We start from the raw sequence: 22,829 nt of genomic DNA on the forward strand, positions 1-22,829 counted from the left end.
ATCTCCCTGATCTATTGCTAATAGAAAGTAAGAGGCCCTTGGGAGCAGGGACTCATTCCTTGCTCTGGATAAGACCTACCTTCTGCTCAATTCAGTGAGAGCTCAGTTACAAGCAGGACTCATCTCTATGAGGAAAGGCTCATTTCCATTTCTCTGTTGTGCTCCTCTCTGGCCATATCTGGACTGTTTTTGGACTGTGGGTCAGTGTTTCACCCCCAGTTCGGCCTCTCTAATCTGTTCAGCAGTTGTCAGCAGCTTTTCTGATGTGTTGGGTGTTGCACAGGCAAAGGACAAAGCCCCAGGCCTGGCTCCAGAGAAGCTGGGGTATGAAAACCTGATGGAAAGGCTAGAGAGAAGCAACCTGAGCCCTGATGGGAAGAGGAGCTGGATTGCTGTGTCCAAATGTGATGCTGTTTTCTTTGGGGAGCAGCGTTTGGACCTGGCTCCCCAGCCAGGTCTGGAGATGGTGGAACAGCAGAGAGCTTGCTGGGTGAGCTGGGAGTGCATCCAGCTTCCCCTGGGGGCACGGGCAGGCGAAGGGCTGGGAAAGGCCCTGCTTCTCCAGGTGCACAGGCTTCCCTGCCAGAAGGACTGCACCAGGAGATGTCTTTGGCCAGGATGGATACTGGGCTTTGGGTACGTTAAGAGCAGGTTTGCTTGTTGTGCTGTTGTATCAGACCCATGTAAACATCCTGCTGGGCTGCAGGGCTGAGCAGCCAGGTGCTGGTCATGTTGCCATGTGTCAAGGTCTGTGTTTGGCCACCTGAAGAGCCAGGGGTGCACCTGTACCAGGCTTCCTCTGCTGCCCGCTATTCCCTGCCTTTCTCTCCAGCATAAGGACAGCACTGGTTTAGCTGTGCACTAGATCCCAAGCTCGAGGCTACTTTTAAAGCAAACTGGGATGTCCCCTTTGACTGGCAACAAAGCAGCCCTGGGTTGGCCAGGTGGTTGCCCAGCTTTGGGGCTGCTTTTCCCCAGCCGAGCACAACCCAACCTCCCGCATGCGCAGCAGCAGGACCTGAGAGCTGAAAAGCAAATACATCATTTTCCCCTTTGTTTAATTAAATGAGAGATCATGAGTTAATCGCTTCCAAGTGCTTGTTTTCCTGCAGTGCCTGGAATGATAATCCCACACGCTGCCCAGTAGGAGCTGCTTTGGCTGCCGCGGCCGCGTCAGCCCGGAGAAGGGCTGGGGGAACACGGGGAGGCATCTGGAAATGATTCTCTGAGCTCTGTCTGCAGAGCACCACTCCCTGCAAGGCTGTAGGAGCTGGTTTATCCACAGGCTGCAGAGCCATCCTGCTTTCCCCCCCAGGGAAACTGAGCCAGGCTCAGCCATGCCCTGGATCCCGTGGAGGCAGGTGGAGGCTGCTGGAGGTACAAGCTGTGAGGGAAGCTGGTCTGGGTGAGACTGCTAACAGTTTGCTCCCAAGTGTCCAGGTTTGTTGGGTTTTCTTTTTACTGTGTCCAATTCTGCAGCCCCCAACATAAAGAGGACATGGAACTCTTGGATAGAGTCAGGAGGAGGCCATGGAAATGATCTGAGGGCTGGAGCAGCTCTGCTCTGGAGCCAGGCTGGGAGAGTTGGGGTGTTCAGCCTGGAGAAGAGAAGGCTCCAGGGGGACCTTAGAGCACCTTCCAGTGCCTGAAGGGGCTCCAGGAAAGCTGGGGAGGGGCTTGGGACAAGGGCAGGGAGGGAGAGGACAAGGGGGAAGGGATGAAAACTGGAAGAGGGAGATTGAGGTGGGACATGAGGAGGAAATTCTTTGGTGTGAGGGTGGTGAGAGCCTGGCCCAGGTTGCCCAGGGAAGCTGTGGCTGCCCCATCCCTGGCAGTGTTGAAGGGCAGGTTGGATGGGGCTTGGAGCAGCCTGGGCTGGTGGGAGGTGTCCCCGCCCATGCAGGGGGTTGGAACTAGATGATCTTTAAGTTCCTTCCCAACCCAAACCAGTCTGGGAATTCAATGAGTGGAACTGGGTGCTGAGCTTTTCTCCCTGAAAAGCCTGAAACAATAGCCCAAAGAGCAGGTAGAGCCATTCCTGGTTATCTCACAGGAAGGTGGTGTAATTAACAGCAGTGTGGATGCCTACCTCTGTCGCTGCAGCACTTCACAGCACATTATTTTAGTGAAAACATCCCGAGGCAGGCAGGGAGCCGAGGGCAGGCTCCCTCCTCCTCCCAGCCTCCCCCTGAGCCTCGGAGCAGCAGAGGGGGGAGCTGGCACTTGCTCTGGGAAGATTTTTCTCTCTTGAACTCATTGCCGCTGTGATTAGAGCGGCTCAGGAAATGGGGCTGGGAGGGTTCTCCTCCCTGCAGAAACGGAGTGGGAAATCTCAAATTTTGTCAGGGAAAAAAAAAAAGAGCCTCTTTTTTGTGGTTTTGTTTTTTTTTTTACCCAAGGACCTTCCTTGGTCGGAGCAACGTCTTGCTTTTTAAAGGCAAGGCAGCCTGGGCTTCAGCTTGGTGTCGGAGAGTGAAAAAAAAATATAAATAAAAAAGGCTTCGTGGAAAGCCCAGAGGTCTGTTATTACTGGAAATGAGGTTTCTCACGTCAGCTGAGAGCCGAGCAGCCCCAGCCAAGCAGCACAGCACGGCAGCCTTTGCTCCCAGCTCGCCCGGCCCAGCTCAGCCCCTGCTGTGTGCTCCTCTTCCCCAGTCCCAAGGCTGGCTGGGGGCCACGGGCAGGCACTGTGATCCTTGGAGCTCTGCCTCTTCCCAGTTCTGCTGTTATTTCTCCAGCTCTGGGTGTGGGAGGGTTGGGTCGTCTCCTCTCCCGTCACCTCGGCGGACTGGTCTCCCCTGTCCTGCCTTCACGCTGCCCGTTGGTAGCTGGGTAAGAGAGGAGAAAGTGGGTGCCCTGCAGGAGGTAGCCAGGCTCTGGGCAGCTGGGAGAAGGAGGGCAAAGTTTCAGGAGCTCCTGGCAAGGCCTCCTTGTTGAGTGGGAGCTGAGACACTGGGTGACTCAGAGCTGGGCGTACCACGGGCACTGCTGGGTGTGCTCTCAGCCTCTTGGGCTCTGCTCCACCACCCAGCTCTGCTCCTCACTCTGCCAAGCCATGGCAAGCACTGGATTTCACTGGGGCACGTTGGGTTATGTAGTTCCATTCTTTGGATTCTCAAACAAGGGTCTGGGTTTCTCAGAGCAGGGCTGCAGATCCTGTAGACAAATTGGTGCTGCAAGATGAGTCCTCAGGGTGTTACATGGGCCAGTCCAGCCTGCTAGAGAGCAGTGTTGTCTGCCCCAAGTCATGGGTTAGTCAGTTAGGCCAGCCTCACTGTGCTGATGGGTTTTAGGAGTCTTCAGACAGCATCTGGGCTATCAGCAGGGAAGATCCGTGCCTCTTCTTCATGTGCTTCTTGATCAAGACTCTGCTTTGTAGACAAGATTCTTGAGCAAGACACTGACTTCTCAGCAAGGTGCTTGGGTGAGTTGTAGGGAAAGCGCTGCCAAGGTTTTGTGGGTCCAGCAGCATTGCAGCCCTTCCCTGCACCAACCTGTGTTGTCCTGAGCCACTTGGGTTGCTATCCCGGGACATCTTTGGGATATCTCTGCACTGGGACAACTCTCTGTGGATCAGCAGATGACACGGGGCTGTGCCAGTGTCCCGGTGGAGAGTTGTCCCTTCCTGGTCCCAGGCACTTGTTGGGAAAGCACAGGTACTCTGATGCTGTACAAGGTGTGTAGCCCTGGGGACCTTCTCTCTGCTCCCTGGGCAGGCTGATTTTTTGTTCTCCAAACCTGTAGGAGGTTCTCCAGGGTTCAGCCTTAATTCGTAAGCAGCAAGTCCCAAAAAGGAAGAAGCTGAGTCCTGAGTCAGAAAGAAATGTAGCATGGCAGGAGTTCCCAGTGGCTGGAGCTGCTACGTAGCTCTCTCAGTGCCCACAAAGGTAGGCAGAAAATTAAATTGGTGCACCTAGAAGAGCCCAAGAAGGTCCTGGTTACTTCAGATGCCTCTTGGCAGGCTCTTCTGCCATCCTGCAGCAGCTGCTGGCACCAGGAGAGGTAGAGATGTCCCCTGAGTGGATTTGTAACTAATCCTCGTCTCTTCTTCCTTCTGCCTGCTTGTGAGTCCTGGTTTGGGGCTTCTGGCAAGCACCTCTTCTCTCCCAGACTCCTGGTTCTCACTGTACTTTGTGCTGAGGAGAAGGTCTCTTTGGGCTGAGCAGCAGAGCTTTCCACAGCAAGTCTTTATCCCTCGATTAATTTCACAGCATCTGCGGCTCCCATTACATCGGGGGGTGAGGGACACCCTGTTTGCTTCTGCCCCTACTCAGACCCAAGCCCTCTGCTGCCAGTTGTGAAGCCTTCCTGGGCTCTCTCTGCTCCTCTCTCTCCCAGATGGGACCACTCTGGGTTGTTCCCATCGCACGGCTCTGTCCATGGAGCCCATCCCAGTGTCCTGCTTCCCTCCTCTCTGGCAGTGCTCCAGCCCTGCACTGGCAGCCAGCTCCAGCTGAGGAGCAGTGCAAGCCAGTACGGCCGGACGTGACCTTCACCTGGGCTTTATTTAGAGCCTTGATTTATAGAGGAGTTATTTTAAAAGCATATTTCTTTTTTTGGGAGGTGTGGTGAGCATGTGGCAGAGGGGTGGCGGTGAGCTGGAGTTCATAGGTCCTCCTGTGCTGTTGACAAAGAAACATTTGAGTCCCGAGATGCATTTTGCTTGGGGAGATGCTCTCTGGCTTGGTTGGAAAGCAATCCTTGCCTTTGTGCTGGGTGGCTGAAAAGGACCAAGTGTCCAGGATCTTTCCTATGAGGGGGATGTGGCAATACTGTTTGGAGGCAGGGAAGCCTGAGACTTGCATTCCCAGGAGGGGGCTGCTTTGTCCAGGAGGCTCCTGGGCCAGCTCTCAGGGGCTGCTGTGGGCTGGCTGCAGTGGAAATGTGCTGAGGCAGGGGAGCCCTCTCCTTGGACCCTTGTTGGTTTAGCTTGTTTTCTTCCTCTCCAGGTCCTGTCCCCTCATCCTGGGTTGCAGAGGTTTCTCCTCACACCTGCTAGGGGTTACATCACCTGCTTGAGGTGAGGGATGGAGTTTGTAGATAGGATGGGCTCTAGACTTGAGGTTTGTAGGTAGATGGGCTCTAGACTTGAGGTTTGTAGGTAGGATGGGCTTTAGACTTGAGGTTTGTAGGTAGATGGGCTCTAGACTTGAGGTTTGTAGGTAGGATGGGCTCTAGACTTGAGGTTTATCAGCCCCTGGAGTGCAGGATGCCATTCCCTCCTCTCACTGTCTCCTGGTGGTTTGTATGAGTTCCCCAAACTACATCTCTTCCATGGCATGACAGTGGGCACTGCCTACAAGCTGGATGGTGAGGCTGCCCCTCTGCACCCCAGCATTGAACAGAAGGACCAGGTGGCCTCTGGCAGCCCTTGCTGAGGCCCTTTCCTTAGGCCCCTCCGCAGTCTGAGAAGTTAATTAATACAAATAAGCAGCCCCATCCCTAGGATTGTGAGTTGGTTTCATCAGTTAATGATCAAAGGTGAATCTGCTGCTGTTGCAGGCTCCAGGTTCTGCCCGTGGTTCATCCTCTGTGTTTCAAGGTGACTTCTGAGGCTCTGCCATGTTTCACCCCCCCTCATCTGGGCAGGACCCATCCCTGGGAGACCACTCTGGGTGGGAGGAGTGCGGGGAAGGGGTGGTGCCTCCATCTTCCATCAGTGGCACATGGAGGTCACATTGTTCTGTCGCTGCCCAAGGATGCTCGTGCTACAGTTCCATGCAGCACGATGGGATGTGGGAATTTGCTCCTCTGTTTGGGGCTTTCCGTATGGAATTAGAGATTTGTGATAACATCCCCTCCTCCTACCATCTGGTGGGGGTTAAAAGCTTTTCTCTATCCCTTCAAAGCCTTCACAGCTATGATGGCTTCATGGCATAGTCTAGCTAGATAAAGCCTCTTGCTGAGGAGTGCAATGGCTACAGGCTATGGTTATTCTGCATTTTCCTGTAGGAAGGATAATGTAGGACTTGGTTTATTTTAACCATATAAAGGATTTTTGATTGGGTGCCAATGTTAATAATTGTCTTGTGAAGGCTTTGCTAAGGCAGCGGGAACGGTGTGAGAACCTCAGAGCGATGCACTGACTCATGTGCAAATATTTTGACTTCTTTGTTTTATTTGCAATAATAAATGTAACAGATTTCACTTGGGGGAGGGGTTTGATAGGTGAAAGAATTTTCCTCAAGCAGAGGAAGAGGTACAGGGGCAGAAGATGGCACAGAAATCCCCTCCCCCAGCTGGTTTTGACTGAGATTTTGAGCCTGTGGAGGGTCAGATGGAAAATGTTATCAAACACTACCAGCAGAAATGCTCCTGGGATTGTGTCTGAGCAGTTGGCTGGGCTCTCTGGTGGGTGGTGCTGGGTGTGAAAGCACCTGTGTCAAGGCCAGCTTGATCTGACAAGGGCATGGACACTTGCTGGGACAGGCTGGTGTCAACAGAGGTTACTGAGCTGTTCTCACTCATGGGAGCAGAACGATGTTTAATGCTCAGTGTGTTGTATCAATATTTGCTATATCATTAATATGTGAGAGGCTTCATGAGTGGGTTTGGTGCCCATGTCCCTACAGCCTTTTTTTAGCAGGTCCAGGGTACCACGTAGAGTGAAGACTCCTTATTTAGGCTGTCCTTTTGGGTCTGTACAACTCGTCCCACAGTTCTATCCATCTGCTTTCTCTTCTATTTCCTGAACTCTGCTGAGTCCTGCCCCTGCACCCTGCACGGGGGTGGGCTTGACCAGAACTCTGCAGGGGGCTGCAGCCTCTCAGCAGTGTTCTCTTGACCTCCACAATCTGGATGTTTTTTCTCTGAGGACCTGCTCGTGCAGAGAAGAAAATGCCTGGCAATTTCCAGGCTTCCCATTTCAATTAATGGAATAAAAGTTTGGGGTTTCTTTGGTTCTTTGCTGGGTGGGAAGAAGCTTGTTTAAAACTGCCCATTTAGGGTTGGGGTTAAATGCTTGGCCCTGGCATTCAACACTTGGAAGTGTGCACCTAGGCCTCCTTTTTGAGTCCTTGGGTTAAAACATATGAAAAATAGCTCCTTAACCTCTGTTTATCTAGTTGCATTGACCTTGAGGGGTATTGCAGGAGGCAGCTGGTCTCTCAGGAGTCTTGCAAACACTTTGGGAGCCTGCTGGCATCAGGAGAAACAGCAGAAGAAGTTCTGGAGCAGTGCTGTGCCCTGGGCAGTGTGTCACCCTCCTCCTGCCAGCTCAGCGCAGGCAGGGACTGTGGAGGCATCCCCTGGATATCCTCAGCTCTCCTACAATTCCTGCGGGAAGGATTTACAACAGAGCAGGGAGTTTATATTGTGCTTAAAACACCCAGCCCCGCTATAGGAGGAATTTAAAGAGCATTGAGCTGGGCAGCAGTGAGTGATGGGAAGGCTTGAGTGAGAAGCATCTTTGCTGCAGGTTGATTCAGGCTTCCTCTGAGGCTCTTTCATTTTCTCAAGCCACTGGGAGTGTTTGGGGTGATGAACATGTGCTCCCTCGGAGTGGAAGCCGTGAAACGGTTTCCTTCCTCCTGATCCCTTCATCCTGCTGTTCCCCAGTGAGGGCGTGAGCTGTTGTGGCACTGCTTTGTTTAACTTTCTCTCCCAATCTTGCTGCAGGACTGAGGTATGCTTCCAGGCATGTCCATGCAGCTGTTCCTGTTCTGCAGGAGGCTGGAGGGCTTCTGGGCCAGCGGCTGAAATGCTTTTCTTGTCTCTAGTGAAGGGAGGTGGATTTGGATCAGATGAAGATCTGGCCAGACACCTGAGTAAACTTTCCTTTGGTTTTGTAACAAAACTCACTCCCACTGGCTGTACGTTAGCCAGAGGGGTCCTCTCTAAAAGAGAAAAGGAGGGATCTGGATCCTCTCTGCAGATGTGTACAGATTAATTTTATTACTGGTTGTTTTGGTTGGTTTTTTTTTGCAAGCTCACTTGATTTACACCCATGCCATGATCCAAATTTGGCCTCTAGCACTGGAATTGGTCCTGAAACTATGGGCAGGCTCTGGCTGGCAGGTTCTCCTGAGAAAAGGTGGATGTAGGGAAGCCAGTTTCTCCAATCCCTGGGTAGGAAATGGGCAGCCTGCATATCCATGCATGTGCTCAGGCACCACAGGCCACCCTGTTTACATGCACCCTGGGGATCCTGCTGTGGGACATCTCTCCCTCCAGAAAATTCCTGGCTCCCAGTGAGAGGCAAACAGCTTTGAATGATGTAGGGTCACACCGGTGAGCAGCTTTCCCTGGTACCAAACAGCTCCAGCAGCTTACCCTGTGTGCAGACTTCAGGGATCAGCGTGCTGAGAGGGAGCTCCAGCACAACCGCTGCCCCTGCAGCTCCCCGGGGCTGCTGAGGGGGCTTTGGGTGGGCATCTCCAGAGCCGGCTGCCTGAGAGACGGGGCCCACCAAACCATCCACCCCGGGGAGCTCCGTCTGGCTGGCACGCGCTGGGTTTGGGATGATTTGGGAGCAGCCCCACCCCGCGCAGGCAGGAGGAGGACTTGCTGTGTAAGCAGAAGCTGGGGAGCCTCCCCGCCGCGCACAGCACCCGGCAGCGCTCCGCTCGCCTTTTGGGACAGCTTTTTGTGTGTGTGTGTGTGTGTGTTTACCTGGAATCACCGGAGCCAAAAGAAACTGGGAAGGAGAGCAGCTGGCTCCTTTGATCTTCTCTCCTCCTGCGTTGGGAGATGGCAGCGCTCCTGGGCGTGGGGCTCGTCCAGGCACCGGGACGGATGGTGCCGTGGTCCTGCTAACGCTTCCTCTCTTGGCAGGACTCGGAGTCGCTGGACGGCTGCATTCAGAGCACGTTATCAGCCCTCTACCCTCCGTTCGAGGCCACCGCAGCCACCGTTCTCTGCCAGGTTTTTGATGTGGTGGAGAAGACATACCGTGGGGATGGACTGCGCTACCTCATAGACTTCCTGATCCCAGCCAAGCACATCCTGCAGTGCATTCAGCAGGATGCCTGTGTAAGTACATCATGCTCTCCGAGGCCTGAGAAGGCTTTCTTGGAGAGCTTGCTCGCTGCTCTCGTATGCAAAACGGCTGGCAAAAAGGGCTCGCCTAGGTGGGAGGGCAGGCAGACAATTAGGAAACAGTTGAGAAATAGTTCTTGAAGCTGAACCGTGCCGAGATCAGATGTGGAGCGGTGCCCTGGCCTTCCCCAGCCAGCAACGCCGAAGAGAAGGCTCCAGGGGTTCAGGGAGGGAGGTTTAGGGAAGCGCTTGCTGGATATGGCTGGCTCGGGTGGCTTCTGACCTCTGCTGTTGGCCCTGGGGGTGAAGCTGTGGGGCTCCCACCGCTGGCAGCAGGACGTGCGGGGCCAAACGCCGCCAGTCGGTGTTTTTCCCAGAACTCCAGCTCCCTTTTGGTGGTTGCTGGAACGGTCGCAGGGCTCAGCAGCCCTGAGGAGTCGCGTTACGTTTGCTGCCAGGACGAATCCAAGATCAACGTGCTTTACTGTTGGGAGTCCGAGTGTTAGAAACAATGAGTCAAAATGCCTCCATCACAAGCTTGACTCAAAAGTTTGCAAGACGGGAAAAAAAACCACCAACAACAACCCAACCAACCCCAACTGCCTAAAACTAGGGTTTGTTCTGGCCTTTTTGTTTCTAAACCAGAGGGTGTGTGTGGCCAGGCTTTCAGTAGAAGCCCTCACGGTGGAAGGCAAGGGACTCCAGGGAGAAGGAAAACACTAAATAGATGCTGAAATAGTTACTCATTTGTCTCATGGAGGTGAAATGCTGGGGGGAAACACCCGTCACATAGGATGGATCTACCTAACAACCCCTGGGAGCTGGTCACCTGAAACTGTTTTCATGCTGTTCGCCCTGTCACGTTGTCACCAGCCTCCAGCTTGGTGCCAGCCCTGTCTCTGTGAGCCCGCATAGGAAGATCCGAGTTGTGCATAAGAATTTTGGGGAGCGGCCCTGAATGTTCAAATAGGAATCATTCCATCGATTTACCCAGCTGCAGTTTTTCAAAGCGATGGTTTTCCCCTTTTATAAAGAAGCAGAAGGCTTCTTCATTTGCGCGTGCTGGTGACGACTGCAAGCAGCTTCCCAGCTTTTCAAACGGCCTCCCTCACCAAAGGAGGCGAGGCAGCCATTTCCCCACTCCCCGAAATCTTGGCAGCCTCCGAGTGAGTGCCTCACGGCGCCCTGGGCAGGTGAGGGGAAGGAAAAAAGAGCCCTCTGACCCTGCGGAGGGCAGCACCGTGGGCCCAGCTCCTCCAGGGGGAGGTGTTTGGGGCAGCAGTGGGGTGACCTGCGGGAAGGGGAGGCAGCCAAGGGGGACCTGCTGGGCAGAGAGGGGCAGCTCCTCTCTGGGGCAGCCACAGACCCGCCATGGCTGCCCTGGGCACGGGCCCTGAGGGCAGGGGTGTGGCAGCAGGGGGCGGGCCTTGTGCTGCGCTGGCAGCCAATGGGAGGGGCAGCTGGGGCTACGGTAGCCAATAGGAGCTCGAGGCTGGCTTGATGGGCACCGCCGCCTGGGCTGAGCCGGGCGCCTGTTGGGGCGGGAGGTGCTGAGGCGGGAGAGGTGAGGGTGGGAGAGGTGAGGGTTGGGGGATCCTGGGGGGTCCTGAGGTAAGAGAGGTGAGGGTTGGGAGGTCCTGGGGGGTCCTGAGGTAAGAGAGGTGAGGGTGGGGGGGTCCTGAGGTGGGAGAGGTGAGGGTGTGGGGGTCCTGAGGGGTCCTGAGGTGGGAGAGGTGAGGGTGGGGGGGTCCTGGGGGGGTCCTGAGGTGGGACAGGTGAGGGTTGGGGGATCCTGGGGGGTCCTGAGGTAAGAGAGGTGAGGGTGGGGGGGTCCTGAGGTAAGAGAGGTGAGGGTTGGGGGATCCTGGGGGGTCCTGAGGTAAGAGAGGTGAGGGTGGGGGGTCCTGAGGTAAGAGAGGTGAGGGTGGGGGTGTCCTGAGGTGAGAGAGGTGAGGGTTGGGGGATCCTGAGGTGGGAGAGGTGAGGGTGGGGGGTCCTGGGGCCCTTGAGGTAAGAGAGGTGAGGGTTGGGGAATCCGGGGAGGTCCTGAGATGGGAGAGGTGAGAGGGTGGGGAGTGCTGAGGCCGGAGACCTGAGGGCAGGGTCCCCTGGAGGGGCTTGGGGTGCTGGCAGCTCCCTGGGCTGGCCTAGCACGTGGGGTCAGGGGACACACAGTGGGCTGCTGGTGGCTGAGGGAGGGGGGGGAACCAGTGTGGTGAAGCTGTCCTGCAAATGCAGCCCTGTTTGGGGAGGTGGGGCAGGAGCCATGCTTGGAACCACCCTCCTGTCCCAGGCCCAGGAGTGGGGGAGGGCTTGGACCCTGCTTGGCCTGCCCAGGAGCTACAAGATGCAGGGCTGGTGGGGGCAGTGGGGCAGCCACCTCCAGTGAGGAGAGCTGCTGAGGACCCAGCGTTAGGTATTGGGGCGGGGTTTGCTGCGATCTGACATGTCTGGGGGAGTGGGCAAGAGACAGACTGAAAGCACAGGCCTCTTAAGGTGCACAGCAGGATAGCTTGAGCCTTTCCTCCTTGCTTGTGACCCCTTCTGGCCCTGACTCATAATTTTGTGCTTTCAGAGTGGCAATACAGGGAGATCGAGGGAAGTTCTAGTGCCATTTACTGTCTTTAGAGGTGGGCCCAGGCTATTCCATATTTCATTTAGAATTCTGCTTGTTTGAAAATTTATTGCTGAAAATTATTTCTTCTACTTGTGTGGACAACTTCTTTTCCCCAAACCCCCACTGTGTGCCTCTTCTTTTGTCTTCACTGCTTGAAATAACAGGACAATTTCTTGTTACTTGTTCTTTGGGAGTTTTGTCTTCTTTTTAGAGAGTCTAAACAAAAGCAGTGTTTCCTCCTTAGGTTTGTAGTTCAAGCTTTTCCTAAGGGGTGGAAAAAAGTAACTCCTGTCTGAATGGCTGCTGTAGGAGCTCTTGAGAACACTGAATCTTTTTCTCAGGCTTTAAAGTGACAAAGTGTAAGTGGCTTCATGAAGTATTAGACAAGGTCATAGGCTTCAGGTTGGCATATTAAAATCAATGTCTGTATATGATCTGCTGGGGCTAGAGAGGGGTGTGTGGAGGGGTCTGTCCTTGCTCAGCACAGAGTAAAAAAACAGGTTTTGCCCCTGGCCTTTGGGTGACCTTCTGAGCTAAATGGTCATAGAAACTGTTTGTAGTAGTCTGGGAACTGATTTTTTTAATACATTTTTTTGTTGCTGGCCCCTTTTTTCTCCTCCCCAAAGGCCCGTAGTACAAATGGCCTTAATGTACCTACTAAGAAATATTCTGATGGTAGAAGAAGGGTTGATGTGGCCTGGTATAGGGTACAAATGTATAGTCTCTTCTGGAAAATAGCACCTTGGTTTTGTTTAAAAACCTTGTGTGCAAAATATTTGGCTCAGACACTTAGTGGAAGAGGTATTGACTGAGGTGCTGTGTGAGATTTGAGCTTGATGGAAAGTCAGGGAAGTGCATCTGGCCTGAGGCTGAAGCCAGAAGCTACTTCTGGAAGCTGTGCTGGGAGAGGAGGGCTCAGCTGAGTTCAGCTGTGCTCTGGAAGGAAGGGACTAGTTGGTGTGGAGGCATCTGTGTCTTGGAGATCAGAAATCATGAGAACACAAGTCTTAGTAGTGATACAGTGTGTGGATACAACCCTAAGGCACAGAGTGAACAGAAATCAACCTGCTGTGACTGAAAGGGATGTGTCAAAGAAAAGGGACTGGCTGGTTTCCACCCTGGAATATGGAAGAAGTTACCATGGAATGCTCCATGTCTGATAACAATGATTTTCACCAAATCTGTTCGGTCAGGGCTAGTAACAGAACAAGCTGAGCATACAACAGCTTGCACTGAGCAAGGACTGAATTAACTGACCCATTAAAAACTGGATAATGTTGTTTTCACGTGGTTTGCTCCATGGCAGGTAGTGTGAGACTGGCCTTTTTCATAAACCAGCTCTCTCCAGACAGAAAAGTTTTGTTGTCTCATCTCCTCTGTAAAGGATTTATTACGGAGTCCTGTGGAAAAATCATTTGCTGTGTCAAAGGGATGGAGGTTTATGCAAGTGTTGGTGAATACTGGTGAAAGGGAGAGTGTTTGCACTGCAGTGGAAACTGAGTTGGAGGCAGGAGTAATGAAACACACACTGCTTCTCATCCATGACCTTGGCATAAAAAGTAAGAGTATGCAGATGACAGGTCTTTTGTGATGAAACCAGTCTGGGAGACATGAGCAATAACAGAAAGGACGAGGAGGGTTATAAATCTATTGCACAAGAGGAGCTCTAAAACTGTACAGAAGTTGTTCTGTTGGTAGTCTCAGAGGGCACGTGTGTGTCTCCACAAAGTAACAGGCAGGATTTCCCTCTTGAACTGGGATTCAGCAGTTTGGGAAGAAAAATTAACAGGTGACTCTGTTACTGTAAGGGCATGACTAAAAACAAGCATGATTTTAGCTTGAAGAGATGCTTCTAGCACAGTTGGGAAGTGTTGGTGCTGTTACACGCAGTGTTTTGTAATGCTCTGGAACAAAGAAAGTGTTTTAAAAAAAGAAAGAAGGCCTCACCAAGGAGGAGCTTCAGGCAGACCTGAGAGATGATCAAGGGAGACATGGTGAAGTGATGTGACATGAGTTAATAATTTTAAGGAATGGCAGTGCAGCCAGAGAATAAGCTCCAGGGTTGAGGAGGAGGAATTACTGAATCTGAAGGATGATTTGGGCTTTCAAGCCTCTGAGCAACTTTGCATCAGGTGCAGTGAGGATGAGAAACCTGGCTGGGCTAAAGGTAAAGCTTGATGAGCATAAGAAAGGAAGGACTTGGTGCCATTAACTATTGTTTCAAGGTGTGTGAGGATCCAGGAAGTTCCTTCCATTTCTGTGGTTTCTCTGCTATGTTGCAAAATGCTAGAACTCAAGTTGTTTCTTTTTTCATCTGTCTGGCCTGAAGAATACAGCATTTTATGAATTACTTTCCCTGTCAAGGCTTTCACGTGTCTGTGAAAGAGAAATAAGATAAAATGTCTGAAGTTTGATGCTGCCAATACTAAAGTCTTGGGACTTCCAGATGATGGCTTTCTAATTTAGATATTGCATCTGATACAGGTGAATCCTATCTGACCCCTTGTGGGGACAGAGAAAGATGAAATTAATAATGAAAGTGATGGCTTATGTCATGGCTTAGTTTAAATCTTCCTTAACCCAAACCAGAGTCAAGTTCAAAGCAGTAATTTTCTTGGTTTAAGTTGTGATAAAGCTGTAAATAATTGAGTCATGTTAGTTCAGCCATGAAACTTCAGTTCTTCTCCTTGATTGGAATTTGTCCTAAGTGCTGCAACTTCTTGGGAACAAGGAGATCCCTAGTGTGCCAAGGGTAATTCCTAGCACCTTGCTTGCCTTCTCCTGTGTGGTCCTGCTGTGCTTTCCTCATTTGCTGCCTCCTTTCTCCTGCTTTGTCTTTGCAGTATCTCTAGCTGGCAGGGTGCAGCCATCCTTTGTGGCTGCCTCCCATGTAACATAGAATCATGGAATGGTTTGGGTCGGAAGGGACCCTAAAGATCATCTAGATCCAACCCCCTGCATGGGCGGGGACACCTCCCACCAGCCCAGGTTGCTCCAAGCCCCATCTAACCTGCCCTTCAACACTTCCAGGGATGAGTGTCTCCATCTGTCTTGTGTAGGCTCTTGCTAGCACCAGATGAATGATGCTTTTTACCTGGCTCTGTGCTCTCCAATTTGGCTCAACCAAAACTAAGTGGAACGTGCTTCATATTCCAGCAGATCATGTTAGGGAATAAAAAAAGGTCCTCAGATAGACCTTGGTATTTTGATTCTGCTTTCCCTCGTCAGAAAAGACCTTCATTACCTCTCTACCAACAGACCTCAGTCTAAAGACCCAACAGGGCTTCTGCAGACAAAAGGCATTTTTGGTGCCAAGCTCTGGCATCCTGTGCAATGAGGTTTCTGCACCTACAGCCTTCTTATGGCAGGTTGGTATTGAGTGTCCCTGCTACCACCACTGTGGATGCTCTGAAACTTATGTTCAGTAGTTGGCCACCTTTTTTGGTAAGGCTGTGAATGGTCTTTTAGAAGAGGACAGTGGTTTTTAATCATAGGATCAAAATGGTTAAGGTTGGAAGGGACCTCAAAGATCATCAGGATCCAACTTCCCTCCTATGAGTAGGGACACCTCCCACCAGCCCAGGCTGCTCCAAGCCCCATCCAACCTGCCCTTCAACACTGCCAGGGATGGGGCAGCCACAGCTTCCCTGGGCAACCTGGGCCAGGGTCTCACCACCCTCACACTACAGAATTTCTTCCTAATGTCTCGCCTAAATCTCCCCTCTTTCAGTTTGAAACCGTCACCTCTTGTCCTATCACTACCCTCTGGTGAAAAGTCCCTCCCCAGCTTTCCTGGAGCCCCTTCAGGCACTGGAAGGTGCTCTAAAGTCTCCCTGGAGCCTTCTCCAGGCTGAACACCCCAACTCTCCCAGCCTGTCTCCAGAGCAGAGCTGCTCCAGCCCTTGGATCATCTCCGTGGCCTCCTCTGGACTCTCTCCAACAGGTCCACATCTTTCCTGTGCTGAGGGCTCCAGAGCTGTGCACAGTACTCCAGGTGTAGTCTCACCAGATCAGAGGGGCAGAACCACCTCCCTGGCCCTGTCTGTGCTTTGTAAGCAGACTGCTGTGTGTCTGTGCTCCAACAGCCTCTTGTTAGGGATGCTGCACAGTCTGAATTTCCACTTTCACACTCAGTCCAGCTGGTCCCAAGGAGTTGGTCCTAAAGCAGAGATAGGGTCTCCTGGCTTGAGTACTGGGAACCCCTGGTTTCTCTACCCTGGGGTTCTAGGGCTTAGGCCTCTGCCTGGCTGTGCTGAGCCAGCTTTAAAACAGGTCTGACACTTCTGGCAGCAGGTTGGTTCGTCTTCAGATCCTGCTGATTTGTGTTGGTAGCTTCTCTTGTGTCTGCTTTTTAAAGAGAAGACCTCAGTGTGGGCAACTCCCCTACGCTGAGAAGCGAAGACCCCAAATTCAACTGTTGCTGCAGCTGTGAAAAAAGCAGCCTTGATCTCTCCCATCCCAGATTTTGAGCTGAGCCTTGATCCTGCTGCTGAAAACCCTTTTTCTTTTCCCCACAGGTGCAGTACTGTGGGTTGCTGTTCCGCCACGAGGGCTGGCCCCTCTGTGTCCATGAGAAGATCATAGTCCAGCTGGCAGCCATTGACTGGCGAATCCTGAAACCTGGGGACTTCTACCTGCAGGTGGTCCCCTATCTCAAGAAATCTCCACGGATTGTAGTGAAATGTTTGGCAAAAGACAAGCATAATGTAGAGGAAGTCGTGATTCCAGAAGTTTCCTATACCTCTATTTTTACTCTGGAATGGTTGAGTACTATCAATGGAGAGCGGATGGGTATAGCACTGGAAAATTGTTTACTAACCACTGATGATAAAATATTTCGTGTCCCCTGGGATCAAGTGGTTAAGCCTGAATTTAGAAATAAACCAAAAATAATTGAAAACAATATTATCTCTCCAGAAATAACAGAGCAACCTTCAGTTTTGTGCCTCCCCATGGACCGTGCTGAGTGCAGTTCACCAGACCTAGGATCTCGGTGTCTACAGGAACAAAGTCCTATTGGAGACAACCTGGTCATTAGCAGCACAGCTCCACAGTTGGGTGAAGCTCTTGTAAATGGTGTCTGTACAAGTCCTGTGGCTCAAGAAGACTTGAAAAGTGACCTTGAAGGGGAGTACGTTGAGCTGACAGAAGTTTCACTGCCCAGGTTTGGGCCACAAACAGGCTCTTTAACCCAGTCTCTAGCTTTAAGTTACCTGACTCAGCCCAGAACCCGAGTGAATGCAGCTAAAGGCAAGCACAGGTTCATTGTCATGCAGGACAGCACCTACTCCAAGAACTTGGTTCAGTCAGCACTGATGCAGAAGGAACACTGTCAAATGGACATTCTGAGGACTTCTTCTACTGAAGTTCTCAAAAATGCAACTCTGTTGGAAAACAACAAGATGATGGCACCTGGAGAACTGTCTTCAGAAGGTCAGCTGCCATCATGTGATCCTGGAAACATGGGGAATAGTTTTCCTGTGACTGAGTCTCCTGCCTGCAGTGCAGAAGATGGGACTTTGGAGCAGGAGACCAGCAGTGAACACTCCCTTGACTGGCGATACGCACTGTGCAGCTACAGTGACCTGGGTGCTGGGGATGGAGTCTGCTGCAAAGCACAAATGCCTGGTGCTCCTGGAAATGTGGAAGGAGGAGGTGATGATCCTAGGGGAAATCCTGGCATTGAAACATCAGAACAGAGCCCAGAAACAGTTCTAGATGCTGCTGCAGCTCCTGCTAATGAGGAGGAGGTGATACTGAGAGAACATGGAGAACCACTGATCGAGGGTCAAAATGAGGTGACACAAATGGATCCTTCTCCTGTGGCTGTCCTGGGACCTTCAGGACCACATTGCACACTGAAGGAAGGTCCTGATGTTTCTTGCCAGAGTGTCAGTGAAAATGTTGCACCAGTCCAGGCCACTACATTGCTTATCAAGCCTGAGAGTCCAGATGCAGGTGTGGAGAGAGACTCTCCTTCAGGGAATGTGGTGGGTGTAGGAGCTGATGATGGTTCTTGCTACAGTGATCAGGAAGCAACTCTTAGCTCTCCATTAAATCCTCCAGAGCAGAACCAAGGAGAGGTAGATAAATTTGAGCTGGGAAGAAGGGACAACCCTGAGGAAGTCAAAGAGGTTGAACAAATATTGACTGTAAATGAGAATCAGACTAGTCATAGTCACTGTTCTGTCAGGGCTCCTAAAGATGGACTCATGTCAGATGGTGAAGAGCAAGAGGTCTCTGCCTATCAGCATGAGAAAGCTGAAGAAAACAAGCTGCTCCAAACTGCTCTGTCAGCAGAGGGTGAGCAGACAGCAGAACAAGTCAGTGACTCTTTGAGCCCTGATGCACCAGCAGCAGGCTCAAGTCAATTTACATCTGGAGAGAGGTGTGAGGAGCTGCAAAGACAGATAGAAAATCAGGACCAGGAAACTGAAGAGAACTCTGTGCTGAACCCAGAGCCTGTTGCAGCACAGGAATTGGAGGGCAGGAAGGAGAACCAGGGAAGCTTTTCTTATGGGGAAAGGTCAAAGCTTATAGCCTTAAAAACACTGGAATCCATTGAAGAGGAACTGGAGGTTGGACCACTGTCCTCAGGACCTGCTGAGGACCATACAGAGCCCACCACTCTGCACTCCCACCAAGAAGCAGCTTCTGGGGCATCGTCACCTAAAGGTACAGCAATTAGATGTTTGTGTGTTTATGTTTGCTAACAATGATGCAAAGCAAAGTCCTCAAGAGGCACTGCTAACAAAAGGCTGGGAGCCTTTGGGGTAACAGTACAAACTGCAGGAAAGTGATTGTCATTTTTGTGGCTTGAAATTAGAGCTTTCTTTTCACAGGTGGATTGATTGCAGATGTTTTGTTTAACAGTTCTTCGCAAGTGTACATCAGTACGGAACAAAGTTCCAGTGTAAGAGACTTTTTAATTTGTGTTAATCTGATTGTTGGTGACCTCCATCCCTTGCAGTAACTGTATGCACATCATGGATGCACCATGGGAATGAGTGAGAAGGGAGTGTCTTTTCTGAGTCTTTCATAGCAGAGAATTGGCTTGAGGAAGGTAATTGTGGCAAGAGGAAACAGCAGGGGATGGCACAGTAAAATCCCAGCTGTGTAACGTGACCTGAAAATCAACAAATGTGTGTGTTGGCAACTGATTTAAGAAGCAAGCTGCCAAGTTGAGGGATTCCCCCCCCCTCCCCTCCCAGCCCCTCCGGCGTGCTTTCTTCAGTTCAGTTCTGTTTCAAGTAGGGGCTGTTTAACTTCAGGGGGAGAGCAGAAGGGAAATGAAGCCTCTAACTTCAACTGAACCCACTCGTTCCAGCAGGCATTGCCCAGACTTCTTGTGTCCTGTGCTGGAGCTCCTGTGCTCCCTCAGAAGGAACTGAAGGGGCAACCTGGGTCTCTGCCTTTTGCAGCAGACAGTAGGCAGGCATGGTGTCATCCCATGGACATGATGTTGGCTTTGTTGAGCTCTGCTGAGTCTGGAAAGCTGCAGCTAGATACGCAGCTCACATCCAGGAGCGTGTGCGTGTGGCGGGGGCGGGTGGAACGTGCCATTCCAGTTCAGCAGCTCTCATTCCCTGAGACCCCTGGCTAGGAAAATTACCCAGCTTGAAAAGTTAGAATGAGGACTCTTGGAAAAGGTTGGTGGTGCAGAGCACAGTGCTAGAACATGCCTAACCCTGTGGAGCAACAGATCAAGAGCTGGTCATCTCACGCCAGGCTGTCAATGTCATGCTTGCACTGCTCTGAAGTGTGTGGATGAGATCCTGTGTCCCTGCTGCAGCACTGCTCTGCCTGGCTGCAAGCACAGCTACATTCTCCAGTGTCCAGAAGTTACATCTTATCAGATGCCTTAGTGTGGCTGCCTAATGGAGCTAAAGCGTCCATTGATTAAAATGGCATTTCATTAACATATTTTGGTTCCATAGTTAGGCAGGCCCACGGTTGCCAGGCATTTCTGATCCTTTTGGAGTGACAGCAGTTTCTCTGCTGTGAAATGAAGGGCTCAGCTGAAAAGTTCCTGTTTCTGAAGTCTGTCTCTGAGCATATGCCACCATGAGCAGAGGAAAAGAAGTCACCTTCTGGCTATCCACAGCCCTTGGGAGTGGTGGTAACCATGCTATGTGTGTCCATTCCCCTAGCCAAGCTGAGCCTGGCTTGACTTTGTGTTCACTTCAGGACCTCAGAAAACCGAGGCCATGTTCAGCTCTGGGTGTTCCTTGCCTCATGACTCTGGTGGCTGCTTTTTCTGTGTTCCCATCTCTTCTGTCTAAAATTAGCCAGGTCCAGCTTCTGTGTGAGGTGATAAGTGTGGTGTTCTCACTGCTCCACAGAACTAGCCTTGGCTGTTGCTGTGGATTTCAGGGATGATGAACCCCCTCTGGGGTATGTGTGGAGTTTGTTTTTTATGAAAAGACAAATGTTTCTGGGGACTTGGCTGAAATAAGCAACATCTTCATGGCCCAATTCAGATGATGTGAAACTTTGGCATTGCAGTTAACAAGTTTATTTTGGGTGATTTTTATCCCAGAGTTTGTAAAGCGAAAGAAACAACCTAAATCACCAGAAACCCCCCTGAAAGCAACAGACTGAACTCTTTAAGGCAGCTCAAATGTCTGTTAATGAGGGCACTATTTCTTAGACACTGTAGCTGGAACTGTAACAAGCTTAATCCATTCAATTACATTTGATTGCTTTGAGATCCAAGCAAGCCATCCCCTTATCTAGCCCTGTTAAACCCTCACTGATACAATAATAAGATAATTCAGAGATAAAACGACAAAGTGAAGCAAATGCCCTGCTCTCAGTCCTACAAATTGACTTTTCCAGCCAGCCAGTCTGTGGACAAGTTAAATTCTCTGTGACTGTCTCTTGTTGAGGTCATTTTGCTACTATGATTGGAAACTGGGGGTATCTTGCCTAAACTATAAATAGCAGCAAAGCTTAAGCTTTACTGGGCCAATTCAGCTCTGCACTTCACACCTCAGCAGCAGTGGGCAGAGGCACGATTTGCTCTGGGGGAGGTGGGGGAGCTTGCTTTGTTAAGGCAGACATTAAAGCTTAAGTCAAAATACACATTCAGAGCTGAGTTTGCTGTGTCTGCAGATTTTTCCTTCTCCCTTAACTCTCTCCCCTTCCTCCCACTCCCAGTCACAAACTGAGCATTATGTTCTGTACAAGTAGGATCTCTCTTAGAAACTCTTGGAGTCAAATGTGAGTTGGTGGCTTAAAATTTACACTGGTTTCATTCACAGCAAACCTGACTGCTTTTTTTCCTTCATGACTAACTTTAAGTGAAAGTGAATTTTGAAACTTTGCAGCTCTGGAAAGAATCCTTATATTTCGGGGGTGGAAAATGTCTTGATCATCAAGAAATTGGTTGAAAAGCCCCACTGGAGCTTATTCAGCAGCACCTGTTTTGTTCAGCTCTCTGTTCCTGTTAGCCTAGATGATCCTGGTGCTGGGGCAGTTTGCAGGAAAAATGCTAATGTCTCTTTGAAATGCACACAAGCAAATCCTCCTCTACCACTTCCTTAACCTCAGGGAAAGGTGGAACCTGCAAACATGGCAAATTCAGATATCCCAGTCCTCAATTTGCTTTTTGATGTAATCCTCCGCGTTCTCCCATTTCCGCTTTGGGAAGTGCCTCTGCCCCAGATTGCAAGTGGCAAACACTGTGCTTGGGCCTGCTCGGGGAGAGGTGGGGTCTGCAGATCCAAACTGAGCCCCAGCAGCTCAGGGAAGAGGTTTGTTGGGGTAAGTTGTATATAGTCTGGAGGCTGTACAACTCCTGTGAGGTTTTCCTAGGGCTGAAAAGGCCCAGTATCAGGACTGTGCCTGGTGGCCTGAGCACAGTACTTCTCTCTCCAAGGTTTTGGGAGCTGCTACCTCATTCCTGAGAGTGTGCGTTTATGCCTTTCTCTTGCCATGGTGTGGTGCCTTCAATAAAGCTATGTTGCCTTTCTTGTCTTCTTTAAATGCCACCTTTTGGTCCTCTTTGCAGGCTTTCTTGATTTAATGCAGATTCCTTTACTACAAACTTGGTTGTAGTAAAGGCTGGACTTGTTTGGACTAGATGATCTCCAGAGGTCCCTTCCAACCCCTGCCATTCTATGAAACGGTGCTTCTGCTTATTTCCAGGCCTTTCCAGTTCCTTGGGAAGATGTTCTCCTAGAAAAGTCTAGCACTCTTTAGTGTGCAACTTTTGGGGCGTGACTTACGTGGCTGGATGATCTCCAGTATAGCTCATCTACAGGAGATCAGTGCCCCTCTGAAATGGCACTTCAGGAAGGTCTAGCAGTGTTGTCCAAAGGAAATGACCTTTTCATCCATGGCAAGTGGAGGCTCAGGCAGTACTAGGAAGAGCACTGAGCTCTGATTTATTCCAGAACTGTGGAGAGCCCTGAAGCCCTCACAGCATTTCATGTGGTCAAATGCAGCAGATGCTAGGCTGGGTCCCAGGGATGCTCCCTCGAGAGGGGATGTTACGAAAGAGTGATGAGCAGCTACTCCATCATGGCATTGGTGCAGAGCCCTGGAGCCCCTCCTAGTTTTCCCCCCACAGTGGGATAATTTTGCACAGTGAGCCATGCTGCTCAGGGCACTTCTCTCACCCACTTTAGCAATTTTGAAAGCCGTTTGGGCTGAGCCTCAACCTGTAAATCTCCACTGCTAAAACTTGTATTGAAAGCCACTTCAAGGACTACTTTGTTCCTGGTCCTGCTCTTTAATGAAGTATTGGAATCTGTTAGTAAATAAACTGAGTCAATTGTCAGCATTGTTGATGCAGCAGGAAGGTAGGATGGCTGGAATCAATTTGAAGTAGCAATTAAAACGTCTGACTTCATGGCAAGCAAATAAATACTCCACACTCTTATTTTCCAAAAGAGAGGCTGATTTTTTTCCTTGGTAGATATTGAGGTGTCAGAATTTGCAGCAAAGTGTGGCCTTTCCTCTAGTTTCTCTTTCTGACAGTGGGATAAAATTGTGGTGTACTTAGGATGCTAAAGATGTATAATTGAAGACGTATTATTGTCTTCCAGTTCTTATAATGTTGGGAAATGGGGAATAATGCTTCTTACACAGGAGGTAAATATTTTTTTCTATTCTTTCCAGTGACTTTTACATGAAAATTGAAACTTGATAAAACCAGCATTAGTTTCCATGTAGCAGTTCAGATGTTTAATTTTAGAAATAATTGATTCTGCTGCTTTGTACTTGAGAGCTG

At 50.7% G+C, this 22,829-nt stretch overlaps 1 protein-coding gene across 6 annotated transcripts in view; it reads left to right on the plus strand.

Moving 5' to 3' along the window:
• PLEKHG4 (pleckstrin homology and RhoGEF domain containing G4) overlaps nucleotides 1–22,829 on the plus strand; it is a 93,746-nt gene that overhangs the window by 7,520 nt on the left and 63,397 nt on the right. For all 6 annotated transcript variants that reach the window (XM_051629327.1, XM_051629330.1, XM_051629331.1 and 3 more), the window contains exons 2-3: nucleotides 8,773–8,970; nucleotides 16,111–18,268. In XM_051629327.1, coding sequence (XP_051485287.1) covers nucleotides 8,773–8,970; nucleotides 16,111–18,268 — 2,356 coding nt within the window. The remainder of the gene's footprint in view (nucleotides 1–8,772; nucleotides 8,971–16,110; nucleotides 18,269–22,829) is intronic.

This window comes from Apus apus, chromosome 11 (assembly GCF_020740795.1).
Source record: "Apus apus isolate bApuApu2 chromosome 11, bApuApu2.pri.cur, whole genome shotgun sequence".
NCBI lineage: Eukaryota > Metazoa > Chordata > Aves > Apodiformes > Apodidae > Apus > Apus apus.